Source organism: Pagrus major, chromosome 12 (assembly GCF_040436345.1).
Source record: "Pagrus major chromosome 12, Pma_NU_1.0".
Taxonomy (NCBI): Eukaryota; Metazoa; Chordata; class Actinopteri; order Spariformes; family Sparidae; genus Pagrus; species Pagrus major.
This window is the reverse complement of record NC_133226.1, coordinates 6,527,310-6,553,521: the sequence shown is the minus strand read 5'-3', so window position 1 is coordinate 6,553,521 and position 26,212 is coordinate 6,527,310. Positions and strand designations below refer to the sequence as shown.

The following is a 26,212-nucleotide window of genomic DNA, read 5'->3' as shown; positions in this document are numbered from 1 at the left end:
CCTCGACTAGTTTCTCTCTCTTATTCAACACTATCTTTGGAACAGAGGCAGCACAGGTCAGGGATGGTGGGGATTGGGAGGGAAAGGTGTTGGGATGGAGATAATAACAGCTATCTTGCCTGTTTGCAGGAGGCCATGGCACATGTCACATGTGCACGATCACGTGTTATTGCTGGTTCATTTTAGATTTTGGTGTCTTGCTATCTCCTGGTCAGATTTACTCATAGCCACCAGAGGATGATTTCTGACCTTCTGACCTTTAATCTTGTGCCAACATAAGTTAAACAAATCACTTTTACCAACACTAACGTATATGAAGAGGTATTGTCACAGTCACAGATTATCATTTATCTGAGGGGGCATCTTAACTATGCCTATCAGAGATGCCACAGGCAGATGACAGTGGAAGAGGAGAGATGAGAGTGGTATGTGGCTGATAGCCTTGTCAAGACCATGATGGACAATGAACTATGACCCTCGTCCCTGACAACGCCTGAACTGAAACTTATGCCTGATTTTTCCATCAAGATCCATCCATTATTCCCTGAGAAATTAATTAAAATGTAAAAAATAAAAAAGGCCCTATCTCACAATCGAAAAGAAAGAGAGGGAACATTTCTGAATCCATCCCTTAATCAGGTCTATTCTGGGCTGAGACCCATCCTCTCTCCACATTTTGTAGAGGCCTCTTTGGTAGTTTTTGTGCAATCCTGCTGAAAAAACAAGCAACCAACAAACAACCGGACACAGGCAAAAACATAGCTTCCTTAGGGGAGGTAATGAGCAGATTGCCATGAGACTTGCTGAGCACATTCAATTAAAACAAACCCTTTCAACATTAACAACTCCATGGCATTTCCTTCAACACTAAGTGAACATTTTTAGCCCCAATTTTGGTAAGGCTTTTAGAATAATGAAATCCTCCTCGTGCTTGAGAATTTTAAGTGATTCAGATTCTCAGATGTACATGGGATCCATACAGCCAGCCTTGGTGATGGGCACAGAGTTTAAGTGGTTTCAGCTTTATGAGGCCCAGAACTGTGAAGGACAAATGATGTCCGGGACATGATCGATCCTTAACATCGCCACTCTCAGAGTGTTAACATGCTTGTTCAGTCACCCACACTGCTGAGTAGACATTTAGCCTGAAGGCCTGCCTGGTCATATGGACCAATAAAGAGAAAGAGATACTCAGCCATCAGATTACTCAAGAGTTATCACTGGTTCTCTGGTCCCACCGGCCTTAACCTAGTCTCTTCATCAATCTAGGATCAATATTGACTTATTGTAAATTGGTCAATCGTCAGATAACCACCCATGTTATAAATAGGGCTCAGCTGCAGAGCCAAAAGGTTGTGTTTCAGTAAAAAGATACAACCTTCCCTTGTTTGCTCAATTTGCTGAGATAAGACATGGGATAATTATGGTGTTACAGAACATCGAATTAGCAGCAGGAAAACATTAGCACCCCAACTGCAATAATAGCTGTGCAAAGCTGAAAACGCCTCCTGATTTAATGAGTCTGAGAAGACTTACTTGGGTAGGATAATTTACACCTGTAACATCTCTGCTCATTAATGGTAACACAATTCAGAGATGGGATTTTAATCATTTGCACAAATAAAAGTGATAAAGCAAAACAGGAAAAAAATAATAATACAACTGGGCTTCTTTTAATATACAAAAAAGTAATGTCTTATCCTAGGGTTGGTAGGTTAACAAACACACTAAAGAAGCCAAAAGAAACTAATTGCCACACACACACACACACACACACACACACACACACACAGAGTCAGTCATGTGGTCCCTGGAGCAAGGATAACAAGGATTCTTCATAGGAAGCACAAGCTGGTCATCATATCAATAGACTCTACTGCCAGGATCAATAGCTTAAGAGCATAACAAGGCAACACAGAAAGAAGGAGCAGAGGACAGACCCACAGTGGCAAACACTCTCTACACACACTGTAAACTTCCAAGTTTAAAGGTGCACCTATACAGCTGGCTCTGAAGGAAAGAAAGAGTTTGCAGATATTCACAAAGAGACCAACTGTCTGACCACCTGACCGAACTGTCGAGCTTTTTGGTGATGCACACCTCTAGGGTTGTTGTTTGTTAGTGTTGGTTTGTCATCAGTGAGGTTTGGCAATGTTGTGCTGCACAGACACCAAGACAAAAACCTAATGGATTAACTGCTGTTGCTGTTAAAACAATAAATTGTTGTTTTCTACTAAAGCAAGTCACAGCTTTGTTTGTGTACAGATTAAACACGTGAGATGCACTGTGTTGATTAGTCAGCTTTTGAGGTGTGTTTTTGAACTTTTAAAAGATAAGACTACCTGCATTTACCTGCTTCCAGTGAGACTGTCAAAAGTATTAACACTTTTTACTTTTTTGATAGTCCAGTACAAAGCTATAAAACAAAAACTGATCTACAATCAGATTTTAACCCAAGGCTTGTGTTAAGGAACCTTTTCTACCAGCAGTGTGCAGATTGTTAATGTACCGTTGTATTGAAAGACATAGAGTATTGTTTTTACACTGGTACTGTCTCGATGTTAAACATTATTGTATCATGACCACTTTATGAGCAAGGCTAAAAATGCCCTCTGTACTCACTTCACCAACATGAGATTGATATAAATCTTCTCATTTTACTCTTGGAAAGTAAGCAAATAAGTCTATTTCCCAAAATGATTAACTACTCCTTTGAGGGTACTGGCAGAAGCATGAGCATATATAGCAGTCATTCCCAGAGACTGGGTCACGACCCGCACATAGGTCGCAGACGATTTTATCCCAGTCCCCCAATAGGCTTGCTGAATTTCGTCCACAGTCTTTAATAAGATATATATCTGAAGTACACCTCTGAGTACAGTTTCCGCCACTCTGCAGCTAGCCACAAGAAATGGACAGTTATGACTACCTGCAGGGTGCTTCTCGAAATGGATGCTTGGCTAATAAAAAAGAAGGGACCAACTAAAGGCTAAACTACAGCTTACATTATCCAAACAAGTGAAAAAAAGCACGATTAAATAGCATTTTTATAAATATAAGTAAAAGGTGTTTATCAGAAAGCGAAAAAAACACAAAGACAAAATGATGATATCAGCAAACATCATCACATTAGTGACAGCAAGTATACCCGCAGTACACAATGGACACAGACACAGAGAGGGTACAGTACAGAACATTCTGTTCCCTGTCTGGACAGTACAGCAGAACAGTATACAGTACGGCTGACACTATACAGAGTTGTGTATTGAGTAGCTAGTAAGTCCACATAACTGTGAGATGGTTACAGAAAGACACAGGAAATGGAAAATAAAAATGAAGAAACGATGCGCACTAAGGCACCAATATTATATCGTCAGCAAAGAGTGAAGTACATAATGTTATGTATACAGTTTATTGTGGACACTAGTACTCTGGCACTTAATCTCTTATCTCCCTCATTTTCCCTCCTCTGTTGTGCCCTGCACCTCTCTGTGTGTGACTCCGTCAGTTATTCCACAGTGAGAGCTTACACGGGGGCCGGGGAGGGTGAACAAACAGAGCGCCTCTCCACCGAGGCGAGACGGAGAGGAGACGAGGTGGAGAGGAGGAGGAGAGGAGGAGGAGGCAGTGACGAGCGCTACGGCAGCGGCAGCATCTCCCTGGTAGATCTAATGAGACAGAGGGGAAGAAAAACTGGAGGAGGAATGCTGTTTCTCTCACCGCACAGTGCGAAAAGAACTCCCCACGCCCTCTGCTCTGCTCGGCCCGAAGCTGGAGGCAGCAGGCAGTGAGGAGGAGATGCTCCCTGTGCCAGAATTCGCTCCATTACGCAGATGTTTGGGAACAGGAGGGGACACCGCAAAAAGCCTCTTTACAGTCCTTTTAGGGGCCAGTGATACGGCTCAGAAAACAAGGGGAGCCAATCCATCCATTACCCTGGCAATGTGAGCAAGTGGGGCCCATTTTGTGGTGCAGATGCTGCCCTTACAGGTGAACTCGCAGGGAGTGAGGAGAGGGATGGCGGCTTCCTGACCAGAGATGGACTCAGACAATTCGGTATTCATGCTGTTTAGCTTTCTTGCATTTGGATCCGAGAGGCCTGCAATAAACAATTTTTGTTGCGGCTGTAATAACATTGGTGGAATGTACGTGCATTCAGCTCTAGTCTGTAAGTCTATTACAATGCTCTGCCTGCATTCTATGGTCTGCTGGTTTTGGATCAGGATTCTTTAAAATGCAGCATCAAGACATACATGAATAGACAGCTATTTGGGTAACCTATATGCACTAGAGCCCTATTCGCACGGCATTAGTATAGCCAGAGGACCTCATGTGATTAAGAAATTTCAACTCCATGTTTGTCTTTCATGTAGTGCATTCACACAACATAAGTGAAGTCTGTATTTTAGTCTGTATTTACTGAAATTATCTCCTGCAAAGCGTCTGCTCTTCAGCAGCCACATTACTTACAGTTGATTTGCCCAATTTCTGCATTTGTTTCACACACACAAAAATACACATTTGCAGCTCATTTAGATCAACTAAAAGCTGCTCTGTGGCTGTACTTTTGTTGCTCTTAATCTTCTCTGTCATCACTCATTTTAAATGTCATTATAGTTGATCTCACAGCACAGCTGATGACTGCTGTTCAGCCTATTATGAGCTGCGATCAAATTTCTTACTTGTTCAGTCGTCTGACAACAGAAAACAGATGAAAGAAATACAACCCTAAATCACCAAAATGCCGATCTGCACAGGGCTAATATTATCACATGACCTCTGTGTTTGGCAAAATATGGTAGGTAATAAGCAGTGGAATTTTTACTTTACAAAGCACTGATATGTCAGATTCATATGGGATTAAGATCATAGATGACCTCCCCAATTATTACAAATTACTAGAGGTCCCTAGGTTATACTATTTCAGTGCAAATAGTGATTAGGTCTGCAGTGTTTTTATCTATTGTGTTTTGTTTTTATTAAATACACATGGCTCAGGTGGTCCCTTCGTCTTTCATCATTTCTTTCGGCATGTTTTACAATGCCCTTTAAATCATTTTGTCGCGTCTGTGAAAAGTACTATACAAATACATGTTACTTACTATTGCAATGCACAAATCATTGGTCTACTGTAGTAAACTGTAGTCAATATTTTGTTGATTACAATGGATTCTAAATACTGCAGCCAGAGTCTACAAAGAGAGAGAGAAAACATTTACTTCCTGTCTACAGGACCTTACAATGATCGCTTGTTTTTTATGGTCCTAAATGGTGTAATATTTTGAATGTGACATTTACACTGTTTGAAAGCAGATCAATATCACTACTTTTCACCTCCTCATTGCTTTAGTATTTTATATGGTAGAGCTGTCTACATAAATGTATGCATGTGTGTATATGTTTGTGAGTCTTTCTTCTGCAACAGAGTCATTTGTAGACTGAAAACCAACGCCCTCCTATATCAGCTATTAGATGACCATCAAAATTGCTGAACTACGTCCTACTCAGTTCTAAAGAGCCTGTGGGACTGGGGGGGAAGTACAGTAAGTGTTGGTGGACACTTTTAAATATCATTCTGTATACAAACAGAAAACTTAATTGGGATATATACCAATTTATATAATGGTATATATCATCAGATGCCCCACTCCCATGAGAGCTGTGATGGAGTTGGAGAAGACATCCTGACACCAGTGTACCATAAGTTCTGTCAGTTTCAGAATGAAAATAACTTTTATGTTGATCTTTGATATGGCTAACAAGCTAATAAAAACAGAACACACAGTATTAAAACATACTGGATGAAAAAAGATGTGTGATTGCTGTTTGTAAGTGGTTGTAGTACAAGTTTAGAAGAAAAGAGGCAGCGTTTTTAACAAAACTTCACAACATTTTTACATAATCACAGAGGGAAACAACAGGTGACGCAGGATCACTAGTCAGAATGGAAAAGTGCAGTATAAATTCACTTAGCAATGCTGACATTTAAAGCTAAATTATTTTATTCATGGTTGTAAATAAAAGTATTTTTTCATACTGTGGCTCTTCCTAAACCTGAGGATGCCTGCTTACAAAGCAGCATAGCTTCTCCAGTGACTGATGCTGCACTTAAGAAATATTCAAGACATAAGAGTAAGTTGTGTAGGCTTGTGTCACAGGTGACAGTCATGTAAACGTCCTGCAGGCTGATGTGTCATTCTTGCTACTTTGAGAAGCAACACATTCAACTTGATAAACGCTGGCACTCTTCAGTGCTACTGAATTCAGGCTCTGCTATTTACCGTGAGCTGTGTGAGCCTCGCTAACCCAGCCTCCAGGTTGAAAGCTGACCCTCTGCCTGCTGGAGGGGCATTCCCAATAAGAACTTGGCATCGCTTGAAATCTTTTAACCATTTATGTGATGTGATTTTCATAAATCTAAGTCCTGCCCTGCCTTTGTACTGTTATAATCAGATTTACCACATTTTACACGGCAATTTAAAGTCAAAGTATTGATTCAAATCTGCTTGTTAAATTATTCAAAACCCAATGAGATGTCTGTTATCTTTTTAACCTTATTAGCTTAAAAATTTGTATATACACAACGAATAAGCACATTGAAGAAATAACTACAGTAGAGTGTGACATGTCTCCTTTTTTAATTATATTGTTGAACTGATTTGAAATTGCACTTTCAAATCATGGCTGGATATTGGCTACTAGTAAAAATTCAGGGAGAATTTTTTTTTTTAATGGTCATCTGTTTAAATGTTTTGCTTTCTCTGTCTAGGTGGTGTGCTTAATATGAATAGAAAGTTCATTATTATCTTCTTTAGATGTTTTGTGCAGCCAGAGCATTTAAATACTTTCTCATCCAGATCATTTTAAGGCAGTATTTATTGGGATGCATGCTGTGCTGAAATGATTCGTCACATTATTTTATCATATTTTCATACATGGGATACAGCACATTTGCTTCGTAATGCATTCCTAGAAAAAAAGAAAAAGAACATGAACTGTTAAAATCGTTTTTAAAAAGGCTGGAAAGGACGCTGCAACGCACACGAATAATGAGCTTCAGTAATCCAGCATCTCCCTCATATACAACAGAATACAGAGTTACCACTGACCAGTCTGGTGTGTGTAGTAATTCTGTAGTAACCTGGTGTGTTTGTTTTTTTTTGCTTGTGATTTTTTGCTGTTGATGACAAAAATCATCAGATTGACAGACGTAGCTCTGAGACGTCAACTCTCAGAGCAAAGTCACAATTTCAAACAAATTACCAACAACTCGCTTTGCACTGCTTCATTTAAATCAGCATCCCATCTGTTTGTGCCTCTCCTCCCACCTGTGCACCGTGCACTCTGCGCTGAGCACCACAGTACAACACAAACAGGAAAGTGAACGGTATGAGTGCTACTTCAGCTGGTTGTTGCACCACCAATAAAATAGGGCCCAAAGAGCCTGTAGCCATTCTAATGGCTCTTTGAGGCTCTACTTAGACACAGCTGCGTTTTGAGCTAAATGACAACTTCAGCATGCTGATGTTAACCAGGTACTGAACAGTTTGTTGTCGCGTTCATCTTTGTCAAATGTACAATGTATAACTTCTGATGCTTGGGGGCTCGCTATTTAATCAAAACAAATAGACATTTGCCGAATCTTTTGTATGAGGGTCTGGCGCTGCAGCGGATAGAGGACAGACCTTCTGGAGAAACGAACACACAGAGTTACACTGGATTCTGCTCTGGTCCAATGCCATTTACGGACAAGAGGGGAGCTCAGAGAATATAACTTTTGGATTTATCTTCACTACTCGTCTGACTGCAGAAGCAGCAATTCGCTGAGGTGACTTCCTTTGCCAGGTGTTTATGGACTGTAGTGTTAAGTGCTGACTAGAGGGGAATGTAGTGTACTTCATGGAGACATTACAGAGAGGAAAGCCAAGAAGAAGAGAGAGATATGGAGTCTCAGGTGAGTGCAACATTTTCTTAGAGTTGGCCTGAATTTAAACTCACAGACACACATCCTTGGTGCGTGCAGTTGCGGGCTAATAATGTCATCTTACAACTAGTGTACAGTAAAGTAATTTGGCTGTTTAGGGTGGATAAACACTGCATGAGTAACATGAATAAACACAGATGATCATGTGGTATAACTCGCTTCTTTGGTGGTGAACATATCATGAAATAACCACCATTGCTGATGAAAATCTGTCTGACATGACTCAGGCACAAATGTTAACAAACAAGGTAATGTTTTAAAGTTATATTCACCCTAAATTTTGTCTTTTGAGCTGACTTACATGTTATATCTTTAAGTTTGTAAGATTCCTCCTCTGGTGATCATAAATGAATTTCTTAGCAACCCATCAAAGAGTTGCTGAGATACAGTCTGGATCAAAGTGGTGGACCAGTGGACAGACTGACATTGCCATACCTAAAGCCATTATCTGATTTCAGCCTCTAATAGATGAGGATTTACGATTATAATCTATTTTATATAATTTTACATTGAATATCTTTGGAAAAAGTAGATCTTAGTCATGTTGGGAACTAGTGGCACTGGAAATGTATAGGCATTTTTCACAATTTCTATCCATTAAACAAGATACATTTTCAAAAAGAAAAATCCACCGGAAAAACATAAATACAACAAATATTAGCTTCAGCTCTCGAAACATCCTGAATATCTCTTTTTCATTTGGCTGACATTCTATGAATGTCACTCTCTTTTCTGTCCTTATATACAAATACAGTTGGACTACCTGAAAACATGACTGATGTTTGCCAGGAAACAACACATTGTTTGTAATTAGCTGTGGACTGAATCATGTGTGAAGAGGGAAACCTGTCAGTCTGCCACATCAGCTGTGGTGCAGTGCACTTCCTCTGCCTACAGGAAATGACAAGCATCACTTTCAGCCATGCTTGACTGGACCCTTGGCAGCCAAGCCAACAGAGACACAAAGTTGTGCGTGCGCATGTGCGCACAACTATACAGCCATCTTTGTGAGAACCACTTTTGAAAACAATGAGTTTTAGACCTCGGGAGTGAGGACAATTTCGGAAAGTAAGGACGTTTTGGCTCGTCCTCACTTTTGGACGAGCCTTTAAAGGGCTGTTTGAGGGTTGAGACTGGTTGAGGATAGACTAAGGGGCTAGGGAATGCATAGTGTCAATAAGTCTCCTCACAAAAATAGCTGTATAAATGTGTGTCTGTTTGTGTGTGTGTTTTCATGCATCTAGACACTTGCGAGTACTTGTGTCCTTCACTTACACATGTGTGTGCACATCAATTAGTGTGAGAGATGTGACTAATGTTTGCTAAAGTGTGTCTCTGTGTGCTTACCAGCTTCCCTCTCAGCCAAATGAAGTCACGTTACTCCTCGAAAGCTTCTATATTATGATCCATGCCTTCTTACCAGGGGCTGTGTATCACAACTGGTGCAGATGACGCAACATGTGACCGTCTCGCCAAGAAGCTGCCAAATACATCTTGATAATTGGTTGAGCCACTGCATGTGAAGCCATCTAGCTAGCAGCCATTTTAGTGAACAGACATAAATAGGCATGATGGCAAAGGGACAGATGCAGGCTGGATTTGTTACATCCACAGTGTTCTACTGAGTCACCTTGGCTCACTGTATTTCTCTTCTCATAAATATTCATGAACTGGGGCTTGCCTGCTGGTTGGCGTGAGCTGTGATTAGTCTGTTTGTCAAGTCAGTTGTCATGTACAAACATGCTAATGACAATGTGACAAATGTCACATGCATCAAAATATAGGTTAGAATGGATGAGAAGCCTCAGCATTGAATGTGATTAAAGCTATAATATGTAACATTTCTGTATCAAAATGTATAAAAACAACTAGACCTTTGTTATACATTTTGTTGAGTTGTGTACTTTTACCTTTATTGACTTTTCGCTTAAACTGGCAATACACAACTTTTGCTTAAACTTATCATTCTGACATAAATGCTGATTGCATAGTGTAATAAATGAGACCATCCATGTATAGACTGGTTCCCATAAACCTTACTTTCACTGTCAGTCGGTCTGCCACCAGGCTGGACTTTGCCTAGAAAACCAAAGGTTGAATTACAGCACATAAGAAGTGTGTGACAATGCAGCATTGTTTTTCCTGGTCGCTAACCCAGGTAGCGGTACAACAAATAACTGTGGAAATTGTACACTGCAAAAGAAAAAGAACCCCACTGATTGAGTGGGCAAAGAAGGTGCAGAGGGCGAGTGATAGAAAGGTAAAACAAGAGTGAACGGACTGGCATACTCCCAATGGAGAGCGGCGGTGTTGTGAAAGTGAATTTCTGAGGGTTTGAACAAAACATGTTATTTCAAGAAGTCACCTTGAGCTCTGGGGCAGTTTTCAATACTTCATCACATTTTATAGAATCAAAGATTAATGGAATAATCCAATAAATGTTTAATCAATGGAAAAGAATTGTTGGTTGTGGCTTTACTTAAGTTATGTATTCCTGACCACATCCCTGTGTGTGTGAACAAAGCACACAGTGTTCACTCACTGAGGGAATTGCTAACGGGCTAAAAGACAACAAATAAAACAGTCTATAGCAAGAACCCAACCACCACACATATATACAAAAATCAACACAACCTGCAAGCTGTCAGGTCTCTGACCACATCTGTCAGTACAGTAGATATTGAGAAAAGGATCAATAACATCAATGAAAGGTCCATGATCAAACCGAAACACCCCTGAGAAATCAACTGGATTTCCCTCTGGATTAATGAAACTTAAATGTACTACAAGGGGTTTTAAACTGGTTATAAGACCGTCTTAATTTAATACTGATGCCTCTATATGACCTACATAAGCAAAGGAGACCCATCAGGGAGAAGGATGGCTAGATTAGTTGGACACCCTGCGAAATAATAAGTAACAAGCTTAAAGCTGCAAAAATAAGATCCATTTTATAATACCCCTGAATTAACTTTTCTGGATCTAACTTATTACTTTTATAGTTACTCTCTTTTTGTATTAGCTAAGACCAACATACAAAACTTTCAGGTAGTGAGTTTGCTCAATAGCAGATATAAACATTTCTCTTTTGCCATGTGTTATACTGCCATCTGTAACTGGTGAAATACAACAATTGGATCAGGATCCACATCTGGATGTTAACTTGACTGACTGCAACATTAAATGCACCCTACAATGTTCAGAGTGTGGATACAACGACTACAAAATGCACTACTGAAAGAAAACCTGCTTGAGGAAGCTGCAAATTCATTTGGTAGATAGAGTTATTTTGTTGGTAAGTAATGTTTGAGCTGCTGCTGGCACTAGTAGAAAAGTTAGAATTAGTCATTAGGATCCATTGTCCATCTGAACAACAGTGGTGGATCAACAAGCCGACCAACAGACTGTGCTACAGACTTACATTGCCATCCCAAGGGTCATGCATGCTGTAAGCATTACTAAAAATATGCATAAACAGATTTGATATGGGATTCAAAAGAAACTCAGCTTTTATAAGGGGATTCAACACTGAGATCAAATATGTTAAAATGCTGTTTAACCCTGACCATGACCTCAGCTCTCAGGTGCAATAATATAGAGCACACATACAGACACAAAGACACACCAAGCCTACATCAAGCACACCTGTTACTTCAGCAAGGCCACGACTGCCAGACCTACATGATCAGACAGTCGCATTCTGGCAGACGTTCAAAGGCAACGTTTATTCATGCTGTCTGGTGTGAGCATAAGCTAAAGTGACCCAACCCCTCTGTAGTCTCTGTAACTATACTTTGAAGCCTCCCATTGTGTTGAGGCCCGTTGCCCGAGAGGCACATGAAAGGAAATCACAACTTTGAAGTTGACGCAAGCAGCATCTCTCACTTATGGCTGGGACGCACAAATCAAACATACAGATAAATAAATAACAACAACTACCCTGGCTTATGTTTCCCTGGAGACGACAGTGGGATCATTGTTCGCAGTGACTTCAGCCTGAAGCCTGAGATTGCTGTTGCCATAGAGTTTGCACGAGCGGTAAAAGGCCATTTGAGGCTTTGGTCAATAACAGCAACAGCTATTAAAGACCAAGAGGCAGGGGAGGTTAATTGGAAAACCACTGAAACATTCAGATACTACTGACACACATTAACAACTAAAATATATATATGTAATGAACATATTAAGTTACTAGAAATATATTCAGTCTCAAATGTAAATATCAATGTTGTACCAAGCTCAATGTTAATGCAGGTTTTCTTCAATTATCCAGTTGTCTTTGACTTCTTCGAGATATCTGATCTGAATGAAAAAGACTCTCTATATGTTCTCATTTGTAAGAGCTGTATTTAAGTGCATAAATGGCCCTGCTCCAGAAGGAATCTCAATTGATCCAAAAGGTATAAGAAAAGGAGATGACTGGTTGATCTATATAATCCAGTGTGCTCTTGAGGTAAAAACAGAGCACTTGAAATGAGAAGGCAATCCAGGCTCTCCAAATATAAGTAAATGTTATTGAGCTTTTAGTGTAGTAGCTACATCACAAAATTAGACCACTGATCTTTACATAACATATGTCAATGCATACAGTCACATACAACACATAAACCCATAGATGCATGTATATGCATATACATGCAGTATGCACACAGTGTGTTGTTTCTATTCTGCTGTTTCGCCCCCTAAATCTGCTATATCCATTTATTTGTTTAGTTGTTTTACCTTGAATTTAAAAGCCTAAGTAGGGATACAAATTAGTGCCAGTTAGACACCTTACATACATTACATCTGCTGCATGTTTTATGTAACAGTGTTTATCTACACTGTCCCTGTTAAATGATTGAACAAATAAAGCAAATAAGTACAAGTGTATTTCAGATGTTGACATGTCTATCAAAAGGAGTACTATAGAGATTTAGTATTTCACTTCCATATCAGAGTTTTAAAAAAAAGGTCTTGCATACCATAAAGTCTTAGTGACACTTTTGTAGGATCAAAAGTTTTGGAAAGAGAAAAAAAGAAATCTCGCACACTGTACATAATGCTTTATGTTTTTACCCAAGATGGTTTCGCCAAGTCCTGCCCTACTGTGCTGTGATTGGCTAGTACTCATTCTGCCAAAAGGCTTTCATTCTTGACATTAAGAAACCAAATGTTGATTAATTATTTTTAGATTAACTGGTTGAATTATTTTCTTTTTTTTTATGATTAATTTCTTTAGCTTTCAGTAGCAGTTTGATTATGTTAGGGCAACAAAACTACCTACAGCACAGTAGTACTAGGCAATCACATCACAGTAGAACGGTACTAGGCAAAACGAACGTCAGAGGACCAAAACATTGTCAATGGATTCATGGTTTTCTTTGCATTTCCCCCCTAACCCTAACCCACCTGTTTCCAACTCCACACCCTAAGAATGACACATGCTTTCTGTTTTTTTAGTCCCTGAGCAAAACCTGAGATACCCAGGTGATTTCACTGAAGTATTTTTTTCTGACTTCACAAAGCTCCTCCAAAGCCACAGAAGATATTAAAAATCTGCTAATTAGAGCTGATTACACTCTATGGTTATGGTTAAAATTATTATACATCAATTTCTTGACTTTCACAATAATTGCTAAATTTTAAAATGTAAGAGACCACATTTCTACACTCTGTGCCACTGTGTGGCTTTACAAATTATTTACCTGAACTGATTCTACCAGTTTCTGCTCTTTAAAAAAGGAAGAAAGGCCTGCTGGTTACAGACTGCATAACAAATGTTCTAATTTCAGAAACCAAACACTAAGAGTCCAAGTGTGAGTGTCATTTAATCCCTTTCTTCTTGGATTTTTTCATTTTTTTTTTTTTCAGCCACTGAGTCATGATTCCCCAGTTTCTGTGAGCACAATGCTTCACACTGGCAAATGTTAGAAACGCTCCAAAAAGAAAATGGTTTTCTAAGTAGAGCAGGCTTCTCACCCGTTCTCTTCATGTCAGGGACGCTGCTGTACTCGGCGTGTGACTGGCCACATCTGGCTCCTCATCTGGCCTCAGTGTTTCTGGGCTGGCCGGCTCAGTGTTCTATTGATTAGGCCTTTGGTAGATTTATTCTCTTATTAAGGGCTCCTAATGCCTGATGAGGACAGATTAAAAGGTCTGCCACTGCCTCCAGCTACACTATCATTTAGATCCTTTCATTACAATTGCATGGCTGTATCAATATAATTATCCTAAGAACTCAGTACTAGAATTGTACAAAAGACAGAACTAATACTGAGTCTTAGCAAATTGGAAAACAGTAACACACATTATTAACTTATATCATATAAAATGATTAATAGCAGCAAATAGCAAATTTAATCTCAAACAAAGCAGGATTATTTATTTCCCCCTCGCATCACAGCCACAATTACATCTTCTAAATTAGATTTCTGACCAGTCAGATCGATAAAAACCCACTCCAGTCACTTTTGATTGATTACCCAGCACTTAATTTTTTTTATCAATCATTCATGCGTCGATCAATAGCACCCAGTGGTGGCAGTCTCCAATGTTTGTCACTTACTTATTTTTTTTCCTCTTGCTGCTTAAAATAAGTAATCATTTCATTTTTATGCCATACTTAACTATAATTACAACACTGATTCTTGCCGGCAGGCTGTTTTTTCCTCTCTGGACTACACAGGACAAAGCAGAAACAGATTTTAACACCCAGGTGTGCAGTAAAGTCTGTTTAATCCTCTTAGCTACACTTAGGGAGGCTGAACAACAGAGCACATGGTTAAAAGTCTTACTGCTTTTATCATTGGCCATCGGGACAATTTCTCCAAGGATCAGATTTTACTTATACTGCGAGCTGGTGAGCCAAACCACATCCAAAGGTGATCTGATTGATTTCCAATCCATGTGGGCTCAGTCTGGACACCTTCAGCCCCCCGATCCCACAGGAGCATGTCGAGCACAAAGCAAACAGAGCGTCACACACACAGAAACCCCCGATCACGCTGAGGCACATTATCTACTGTGGTTGCTTGGCAACCAAACGGAGACACACACATACACAACATAATGGTTCATTTGTATCCAGCTGTGTCAGCAATGGGTAGCCAACACTAAAGAGCTGTTTCTCTATCTTTAGTTTCTCAATAGAAGAAAAACTAGAGAAGCAGATTTTAGATACATGACACCCTGGAAACAATACATTATTGTCATAGCTCCTTTAAACTCATTATCTGATTAGACAATCTTATTTTCTGAAATTGGCATAATCACAACTTTTTTGTCTTTTTTAAAAACATGAGCAAGGCTCTTCTGTAACTTTATAAAGCAGCTAAAATGCAAAGCCCAAACGCTAAGTACCACTGCTGTGAAGTGATTGATGCACATGGTATATCGCATGGCACTGAAAGCAGCTGGTGTCTTTCTACATGAAGATAGTGGAATTCAAGTGTTTGGCTCCGAGCATCGTGCCTCTGTGTGATCTCAGCCTTGCATTTAAAAAACGCCCCCTTTCATCTTCCAACACACATTAATTTTTCCACTGTGTAGGTATTGCGGGAGAACATTAAATCCAATCACAGCTCCACACACAGTCTTCCCACTTATGTGCTGTGTGAAAGAATAAGAAAAGGCTTTTTCAACTGTTAATGTGCCTGCTATGGCTTGAAACAAATGTTTTGAGTGTAAACACTAGCTTTCTGAGTGTTGATTTAAAATGCATGTGTAATTTCAAATTCTAGTGTTTATTTACAAAGCAATTTATCATTTTCTATCCTCTTCCTTCTCTTCATTTGAGTTTTGATTTTTCTGTTTTTCTCATCACCTCAAACACTTGCGGCCACTGCCTCTCTGCAATCTTTGTTCTGTTCCTCTTTCAATATCCACCTTGATTCAGTTTTTTTATTGACTTTCTGAGCCAGCTATTATTTACAGCACAAACCAAGTCTGAACCTCATACAGCACAAAGGCAGGACAACATCTCTCCGCTCGTAAATTTAACAAAACAAAGTAGCATTTTTGAGCATCAAGTGAACTTGGATGAACAGCTGCATTTCTAACATGTGAATGTTATACCATGCGGTGAGGAATGACACAAAAATCTGATGAGTGGATAATTAGCCCGCTTCTACATTGTTGTAGGCGGCTCTTATTTAAGTAAAAATCTCATGCTTCATCAAGCAGTGGGAATTGGTAGTCAGTTGATCAACATGATCTGTACAGACACCTGATGAGATGGTGGCTCTTGCAGAAGTCCCTCTTTGAACTTTTATCCTGCATCCAGAGATATGAAGAGACTCCAAGGAGCAAGGGCACAACTTAAAAAGGATCGGTTCAATTTAGACAATAAGTTGCGACTCTACTATGCACTTCAGGTGTCCCACATTTCTAGGGACATTGGGGCAAAAAGTGTGTGCAGCGTCTAGCAACCAGGATGCACCTTGAGATGAAAAAGGTGAAGATGTCTTGCTACTCAGGCACCCATATGGATAAAAACATTTATCACTTTATACGCTTTATGGGATTTTAGGGCTAAATTATAGTTAAAGGGCTCTTTTGCACTCATATAAGGGGATCAACATTTCTCAATTATTTAATCTCCAACCTGTCAGTTTGTGTGTAAATGATAATGGTTACCAGCTTAAAGCATTCTGTCTTTGAGAGAATAATTTTAAAAAAGACTCTCGCTGAAGCCAGGAGTAGGAGACACACAAACTCTGAACGTTTGCATGAATAACAAATGAAACACATGATGAAAGCTCTTAAAGCACCATTATGTAGAAATTGTCATTTTCTGTGATTTGGCGCCCACAACTTTTCTTGAGAGCAACACCACTGTTATAAATAAGAATCCGAGGTCTGTAACAATGTGTCAGACTTAATGTAGGTGCTAACTACGCTGGACCATCAAAATGATTTTGAAGCTGTTATTTTAAAGCAACACTAGGTAGTTTGGAGTCATTACTACCCCCAGCTGGTTGAGAAGTGCAATTATCTGTTACCAGTGTCATATGCTGTCGCTGTATGAGCATCAGAACCTACATTGTACAACATGAGGGGAAAACTTTGACTGGCAGTGGGTCACAATCGTCTGAAAAAACCTCACCCGAGCGCCAACAACAAGCTAGATTCAGAGATAGCAGCTGGTAGTTTGATAGCATATAGGCTGCACAGCACATTAGCATGCTTGAATTATTCTCATACCGAGTTGGTTGTAGTGATTGCACCGACTAAGTTACTTCCAAAACACGACGCTCGGGCGTGAATGTGTTTAGTAACGTCTGAAAATATAACTATGTTTTCGGGAGTTACTAAATACAATCGCAAGTTGACGTTGTGTTTGGCGTAATAACCACAACCAACTCCGTATGACAACAGTAAGTAGCATGCTAACGTTACCGATAACAACAATAGCCTAACGTTACCTCCCAACCACACTGTTCAACAATTACGTTGATTATCTGCATGAACTAAGGAATCTGCAACTTTTCAAGACAAGACGTTCATAGTGTTTTAGTAAGTTAGTCATCGTTTACAGTCATTACATGAAAACGTGCAAGCTATCGAAACGGACAGCATTAGATTATCTCCCGGCTTTATTATGGTTATAAACTGTGGACAAATAGTGCCCCAATGAACACCACATAACAACAAATCAACTCAAAGTAAAAGTCGGTAAGATAATAAATATGTATATATGTAATATATGACTTACAAATCCAGTAGCATCAAGGCTAGGTCGCTATCAGTTCTTTCAGCTAGCGCCACCGAGTGTAAGCTGGTCCAGTATTTATCCTGTCCTCATATTATATCACTTTCTCTTTTTCTTTTCTTCGCCTCCTCAGACAATACCTTCTTGGCTTTTTTAGCTGGCTCGGCCATGGCGTTGGTTTACGAAAAATCGAAGTAGCTGCTGGCTAAATCCACTGACGAATAAACGTGTGACGTATGCCGTAAAGCAGGTCGCACTAGACGCCTTTACGCCAGATAGGTTTCCTATCCACTCTGAGAAGTTACACAGTGCGGTTTCTGCCGGCGCGACCCCCCTCAGGCTGCACAGACGTCACCATTCATCCTATTAACTGTTTTTCTACCACTTAACTGAGTTTAGAAACATTATTTTAAGGTTGAAAAACTACATAGTGTTGCTTTAAAAAGGTAAAAAAAAAGTTACATAATGTCTTAAAAAAAGCTCACTGGAAATAATATCTTACCACCAGCTTATACACATATTTTTATATATTTTATTTATATATTGATTATTATTGCCATCAATAGTTAAAAGCAGAGAAGGAGCATAACAACATAACATTCTAGACAAAGCTTCAATGGTGCCCAAGTTGAAATCCCAGCAGTAATTACTCAGAACTATTGGCTTGACCATGGCTCTGTCATTGACTCCTTTCAGATAATAAGAAACACCTTCAGCTAAGGCCATTACATGTCTCCAAAGCCCCAGAGTCTGACAGCTCCCCTGCCAGGCAGCCACTCTTATCCAAGCCCCACTAAGAGCTGCTCAAAATGGAGATAAAATGCACAACTTTCACCTATAAAAGCATCAGTCAAAGAACTCTGGAGTCCACCTCTACAACATGTACTTATTTCTGAAACATATATCAAATATGTAACACGCATTTAATGTACTTTCCATTTGCTATACAGACACTCAGGTGGTAAGTCTATTGGGTAGGGCTGGGTAATCTGGTGTGGTTGGTGAGACAAAGGTTTTCAAATGTCTAATTCTCAAAATTAAATTTAAAATTATCAACCAAATGCCTGTCTTATGCTGTATAGCCAAAAGCATGTGGACATGATTTAGGTCACGGCTCTGTCCAAGCTGGTCAAGTAATCAAAATGGAAACATTTCTTTACAGACTTTGTGTATAGGGCACCATAATGTTGAGGAAAGGGCCTTCCCCAAACTGTTGACACCAAGTTGGAAGCCACACAGTATGTGGACAGGTGTTCACCAACAGTGTTAAAGTCGAGGTCAGAACTTTTGAGGCCAAAGCAACAAATGTGATTCTCTTCACATCTTTTAGAGGCTTGTGCTACTTGTTGAATAAATTATAGATGCTTGTTGGCAGATGCTCTAACTGGATGAAGGTGATTCCACTACACTCTCTTTCAAGGCACTCGCAGATATGCACAAAAGAAACCACTCTCTCACTTATGACTTCCATCTTCAACTGACACCCAGCGGGCGAGGGACTCACCCGGTGAGGACGACCACGAAGTCCATTACATTCCAGCCGTTGCGGAGGTAGGAGCCTTTGTGAAAAGCAAAGCCCAGGGCGATGATCTTAATGGCAGCCTCGAAACAGAATATTCCAATAAAGTAGGGCTCTGTGTCGTCCTACAGAAAAGACAGAGAGAATCAGAGAGGGGAGGAGAGTGACAGGGGCAGATCTTTTTGTTAGAGGTAAGAGAGTGGTTAATGAAGCGTTACGTTAAAGAGGGGGGTAAATAAAGGAGAGAATGAAAGATGGCTCCTTTCACATCTTGCACCAGTATGAACAGAAATGCAGGAAGTGGAGCCCTCTCTTTGAATGAAAGAGAGTAAACACTGTGAAAACAAATACGCACACACAGCATGATCTTAACGGCATTTGGAAAATCAATTGAGCTTCAGGTCTGCTCATTTAATGCATTCAAAAATGTAAAATTAACAATTTAATTTCAACTGATAGAAGAACATTAAATGCCGAAAATAAAAGAAAATTCACCTTGGACATGATCAGTGGTGTGCAGTCTCTGAGGACCAGGTGCTCTCTATTTTAGGGGTTCGGGGGTTAGACAAACTATAAGGATATTTAACTAGTGTAGTACCTGGGTCAAAGAAATGGCCACTTAGGCAAAAAATAGGCAAGATTGGGCTGGCTTTACGGGTATCTAGGGCCACCTCAAAGGTATGTGCACCTCTCTTGGGCACATGCCTTTCATAAGGGCAATATGAAGCATGAAATTGGAAGAGGCTTGGAGCAAACAGCAGAGCTCGTGGGGGTCTTTTGGGCCAACCCTAGGGGCATGTGGACTGACGAGAAGGCCTAATGGGCAAAAGGAGAATTTGGGCCTCCTAGGTTGGTATTTGGACCAACCAAGAGGGAGATTGGGCTGTTTACTTGCCCATCTGGTGTGATATTTGGGCAAAAATCAGAAAGGGTCAAACACAGGGACCTTTGGGCTGACCAGAGAGAGATCTTGATCAACCAAAGGGGCACTTGAGCCAACCAAAATGGGTACTCAGGATAACCAAAGGGATACTTGGGCCAATCAGAGTCATGTGCGCCTCTGGTGTGTTATTGTGAGAAAAATGCAGCATGGAATTGATGGGCACTTAGAGCGACCACAGGAGAACTTAGGGGACACTTAAGGCAAAATACTTGGGGAAAAAATGACAGTAGGTGGGCCAACTAGAAGGGCAAATGGACCGAACAAATGTCTACTGGGGTCAAGAGTTTGACCAACCAGAAAGGTTCAAGTACCTCTGATGTGACATTAAGAGAAAATTGAAGAATGGAATAATGGTATTGGGGGACAACTGGCCAGCTCAAGTGCCCCTCTAGTGTGACATCAGGGGAAATCAAAAGCACAACATCATCCCAACACGACAAAGACATTGCCGTTTGAAAGGGCACTTTGGCACTCAGAGCATATGCACAACAGACAAGTGGACATGATTGATTTGGACACTCTGCATCATTCCCTAAAAGTGTCAAACAATAAACAGTGTTTCAGTTTGATCATTTACCCTATGTGGCTAGGTTAACCATGGGTCTTGCTTTAACTACGCCAGCTGGATCAAGCACGTATGACATGACAGTTTTTCCTTTGCCTCCATTAATATCTGCAAGAGCCTGGAGCAATCTGCAGGGCATGAGCAGAGGATATCTCACGCCTACACTAACCTCTCCCCCTCGATTTTTCTCTCTTGCTCCCAGCATACTACAACCTGACAGTCAGTGTCCCCAACCCCCAGCTTCACCCATCCTCCAACATAAATAATCACATAAAAGCAGTGTGACAGGCCTGAGCACTATAAGAAATGTGACCTTTTCTATAGCACAGGCTGACTACAGTGAACATCCAGTGATAATGGATATGTTGGACGAGAGTTACTGGATCAAGCGTGAAGGCTGGGGTGGTAAAATAATGACAGTTTGTTGTTGTTGTTGTTGAGAAGCAGATAAGCTGTTCCTGGCCAATAAGAGAAGACGTAGGAGTCTGCAACATTTCAACAATGACAGGCATCAATGTGACATTCAGTATATTCATTTTGATACGCTTTAAAAAGACAAGATTTATAGGCAAAACAATTGAATGTCTTATGTAATGACGGGGCCTGAGGGATGCCTGGATGAATGTCTGTACTAGTTGCATGTTAACATCTATCAAACAAACATTTAAAATACTGCTGAATTATAAATACACTTGCGGAAGATTGTTGGGGAAATCCCCAAGGATCATGGCGCTAAAGACTTACAATGGATATAAAATACTTTTCTTGAATAGCTTCTATCATCGCCTCCACTTACAGCATGCCTCCTACTCTGTTGACAGAGCTTCATAAATAATAGCTGATCCCTTGTTGTAATTAAAAGGCTTCTTGTTGTATTACATCCTCGAGGTGGAGGAGGCAGGGAGAGGATGCTTGTTTTCTCCTTTGTGTAACCACTCTAATCACTTCTCAGGTGCTGAATGCTACCTTTTTGTTTGCCTAGTTGTAACATCTTCACTTCTGAATTTGCATCACAGCCGCTGAGATAATTCGAATCACAAGCAGGTGGTTGAATATGAAAGGAATTCATTGACTTTTCCGCATCAAGCTGTTGATCTTTGTAATACTCTCTGGCTCTCTATTTTAAGACCAACTCCCCTGAGCTACAACACCCTCAAGAACACGAACTGCAAAGTGCTGAACCATGAAGATATGCTACTCAGTTTTGTTTTGCATTTTTTTCTCTGGTGCACATGGCGGGATGTGCCACTTGACCTCCCTGCGCAGCAGTCTCTGGTTTCTCTCCGAGACTGGTTAGCTGTGCAACGTGACTGTCAGAGTTCAAATGCTGGTTTAAACTGAGTGCATATGTGAGCAGCTGTGGGAACAGGGAGCCAGAGAAAGGGATCAAAGCTAGCTCACTGAGAGGCTCTGCTGACTTACAAGAGAGGAGCTTTTGGGGGTGGGGGGGACAAACACAAGGTGTCCCACAGCCTGATGAGTGAAAGGTCCTGCTGCAATTAAGCCTTTGCAAGTTAATCCCTTGTTACTCTGAGACCCTGGCGCTACTAACAAAGGTTAGGAAATCAAAGCTGGGACATGATTACTCTCTATATCTGTTGAAAAGTTCTTTCCATATCTATAGTGCCTTATTGGCGGGAGATTCATAAAATATGTATATGTATTTGGAGTAAACTTCTGTTTCAGATGTGATACTAATATGTACATGGGTGACACCTCATTTGATGGCTGGGGTATCAGTGATAAAAAAAAACTGCTACAATACTTCTGCTAAGATCAGAGCCACCTACTATTCATGAATAGACAGCAATAATATACAGAATATATATCATGGAAAGGTTGTCATTTCCTTTTAAAGTCCCAAAAAAAATGTTTTATTTCCAGATTTGGACCAAGTGGACCCAGCTTACTTGATGGAATACATGAGTGAGAATATAATGTGATCTATACTATTTCATTGTATCTACCAGCTTGCTTTTGATACACTTGTTATTTGAAAGGGTCCTTTGATTTAAAGTGATGAATGTGAAATGGATACCTTTCCATTATAAAAATTAAAATGGAAAAAAATGTTTTAAAGGAAAGTGACGTTAAATACAGGTATGTTGAAGCACCTACCAGACGTTCTGACATGGGTGTCTTGTCGCTGGCGGGTAGATGCTGCTCCAGGGCCAAGACGATGCAGTTGGCAATAATTGTAGCCAGGATCATGTACTCAAATGGAGTGTGAGGGTTAAGGAACAGTTGAAAGTGAAGTGGCATTCATGTCATTTCATTTCATAGCAGAATCATAAACTGCATTTTCTTATGGAATGTTTAAAGACCTACTTTTCAGTCAGGATAATTGAGTTTACCATGAGTAACCAATTGAGGACTAATTAAATTTCAGACATTAAATTGTACAGAAAAGCAAATTATCCTGCATTATTCTGTATGAAAAATGCAATTAAATTTGGACGCATTCTGTCCACTTAAGCATAAAACTCCCATCATGCTCTGGTTGAAGGCTTTCTAGAGAGAAAGCATCCTATACATGCGCCCATGATCCTTCCAGATGGTTGATCATTTCCAACCATTTTCAATGCTTGGCTCATTCTGCAAACCATTTTCACTGGGTCATTGCCCGCAGGTCAGGGCCTATTGAGGGACTAAGAATTGCAAGGGAATAGGAAGCTTATGACCATTAAAGCCAAGATGCAGAATTATTACCCATAAGACACCCAACTACCCTGATTATGCAACCACGACAACGTTTTTCCTGGCGGTGAATGTTTAAAGGGAAATGAGTATAATGACTACTTTTACCGTTTCAGCTGTGACTTTCAATTTCCTGTGGGTTTTTCTTTTTTCTTTCATCGTGTAGTGAGAGTCTATCGTATCTACTTATAGAAGGCACCGACAAATTGATAAGCGTTATTATTCCACCACAGCTAATGTTGTTCTCACCGTCATCCACAGAGCACAAAGCTGCAGAAGCTGTCTTCTTGTGTTTGTCACACATGCTCTGGCTTTCCAGCCATAGGCATTTCACTGCAAAAAGATATTAATTTCATCTTGTTTTTCTCATTAAATATGGCAAAATGCCTTACAAGTTGTCTTTCACTTGTTTTCAGCTTTCAATCCTTTGCTATTTCATTATAAAAACATACTGTTGCAACAGCAATGATCGGATTTTTGAGAGAACCCACAGGCTTCTGAAGGAACTGTACAAGCAGAGGACCTGTCTATTTTAATCTACAACTGAGTATCAAATTTATTTGGTTTCTCAAAAAATTTAAGATGCTTATGATATCTGAGATGATATAACTTTCTTTTTAAGACTTTTCTTGAATTAAATGTCACTGCCTTCATTTTGACATTTTCCCATCTTGAAATAGTGAAAACGCTTCAGGAACACACAGAATAATGTCACCCTGGCAGAATCTTTTCACTTATTTCAAAGGAGAAAATATTAAGATTTGGATGGTGACCATGACTCGACTCAGTGGAGTGGGCATTTTTGCAGCGCTCAAAGAGTGGCGTGGAGCGGTGAGCGTGGGCGCCTTCAGCACCATGGAGAGGGCTCCTAAATGAAGACGACGAGGCGGTGCTGCAACCCTGAACCAGCGGTTTCTTTTTACCAAAATAAACTGCGCTTCATCTTAAGGCTGACATGGCTGGAGAACACAGGGAGCGGAGCACAGTGAGCGTGAGCGCAGCCTGAGCATCGCCCTTTTACGCACGCAGCTTTTTTATCGACTTCTGCTTGCGTCAATCAATACCGATGTTTGATCATTACTAACTACAGCTGGGATCGCTGTGTGCGTGCCCGGTAGACAGGTCACAGCAGACATTTTGACAAAAGAACTTATCAGTGGATGTGGACGCCTACAGGCTCTATATTGAGCTGGGAATTGAAAAGGCAACACAATGGGCGGGTGCGAAGTCTTTTCACTGCCGGCACCTATTGAGAAAACATCTTTGTGTTGTTGGACAGAGATAAGAAGCGGAGCGACAGGTGCAGTCAGCGTTGCGCGGGTCGGACACTGTTTTAGCTACTCCACAGGCGAAAATGACTGTCAATCAACAGCACGGGCGGGTGTTCACAATCTGATATAATCCAAACAGCACCTAAACTTAACAGGCCTGCGGGTGGGGGTGTGTTTCTGCTTTTCAACCATCTGTGTGGTTGCCAAGCAGGGACAGAGAGCGGGTACAAATGCACCTGCTCTGTGCGTGGTGCTACTGCTCAGGAAGGATATGGCCACTCTGTTATTCGCTTTGCATACTTCCTGATGAGATTGTCCTCACGGAAGATGAAGAGGGAGCGGTTTACGGTGAAGCAGTTTTGTTTGACAGGGTTCGGGTTGTAAATGGCCATTGTCCGGGCTCTCTGGGCCATCGACTGCTTGTACACCCTCTGGCCGCCCGGAGCGCCACCACCACCCCGGGCTCCCCCTCTCCCAGCGCCCGGTCCGCCTCTCCCTCCGCCGCCTGCGCCTCCTCCATACCGGGTGGGTAGATCTTCTGCGAAGCGAGCCATTCTGGAAACGCACAGATCCAAAAGGGAAAATCCAAACTGGTGTCAGTGGGAATGGAGGGGAGACGCATCACAACAAACACACTTCATCCAAAGCACAGCAGAGTGTACAGAAAGCGCTGCGTTTTGGAGAATGTAAAAACAAGGTAGCCTCATTGAAAACCATCTTCTCTCGATCCTTTCCGTTCATTCATCTTCAGTGAAATGTAAAAGTTTAAAGCAATAAAGCACTTCAGCTGTAAAATTATTCACTTTGCGGAGGCTGTTGCATCCATTTCAGCCGGGCTGTGAGTGGGGGGAAAAAAATCACGCTGAAATAAAAGCTCATCAGCCAGTCTCCGTCCAAAATCCTGACAGCATCGTGTCAGCATCCAAACACCAGTTGAAACGTTCCGGGTGTCAGTCAAGATAAGCAGGAGCGCCAGAAAACACTGAAATCCCTTTGTTTTCTTTTCCCAGCTGAAAGCAATAATAAGACAAGCCCATCCAACACGAGCACTTGTCCTGTGTTTCTGTTTGATCGCTCGCTGTATGGGGGCTGAAGGCTATAAAGCAAGTCCTCAGAGGAATAAGGAAGAGCGCATGTGACCAAAACGAGCCTATCGGAGGCTGGAGCGTTCAGACACGCTCACCGTCTGCTGGCTGGTTATAAAAGACTGTAAAACTAATGAAGTTCAGAAAAGCCCTACGGGTCAAAACACAAATGTTAATCAATATTTCTTTTAGCATCAACAAGGCAAAAGCATGGTTTCTATACAGAAGACAGCAGCTTATAAAACATGGTGTGAGCCTTCAAAGTCTTGTGCTGTCCATTTAGTCTCGTTTCTGATTTTAATGAATGCTTACAACTTGTCTTTCACTTGTTTTTGGCTTCCAAGACTTTGACATTTCATTGTAAAATCACAGTGTTGCAACAACACTGAGCAGATTTTTTAAGTAATCCTCAGGGTTTTGACAGGACTGTATGAGCAGAGAAACTGTCTACTTTAAA

The 26,212-nt window shown here is 40.7% G+C and overlaps 1 protein-coding gene across 1 annotated transcript in view; it reads right to left on the bottom strand.

Moving 5' to 3' along the window:
* cacna1bb (calcium channel, voltage-dependent, N type, alpha 1B subunit, b) overlaps positions 1-25,224 on the bottom strand; it is a 172,639-nt gene extending 147,415 nt beyond the window's left edge. Inside the window, exons 1-3 of the mRNA XM_073477661.1 lie at positions 24,944-25,224; positions 22,821-22,926; positions 19,180-19,319 (exon numbers count right to left, since the gene is read on the bottom strand). Coding sequence (XP_073333762.1) covers positions 19,180-19,319; positions 22,821-22,926; positions 24,944-25,224 — 527 coding nt within the window. The remainder of the gene's footprint in view (positions 1-19,179; positions 19,320-22,820; positions 22,927-24,943) is intronic.
* Positions 25,225-26,212: the final 988 nt, after the last annotated feature.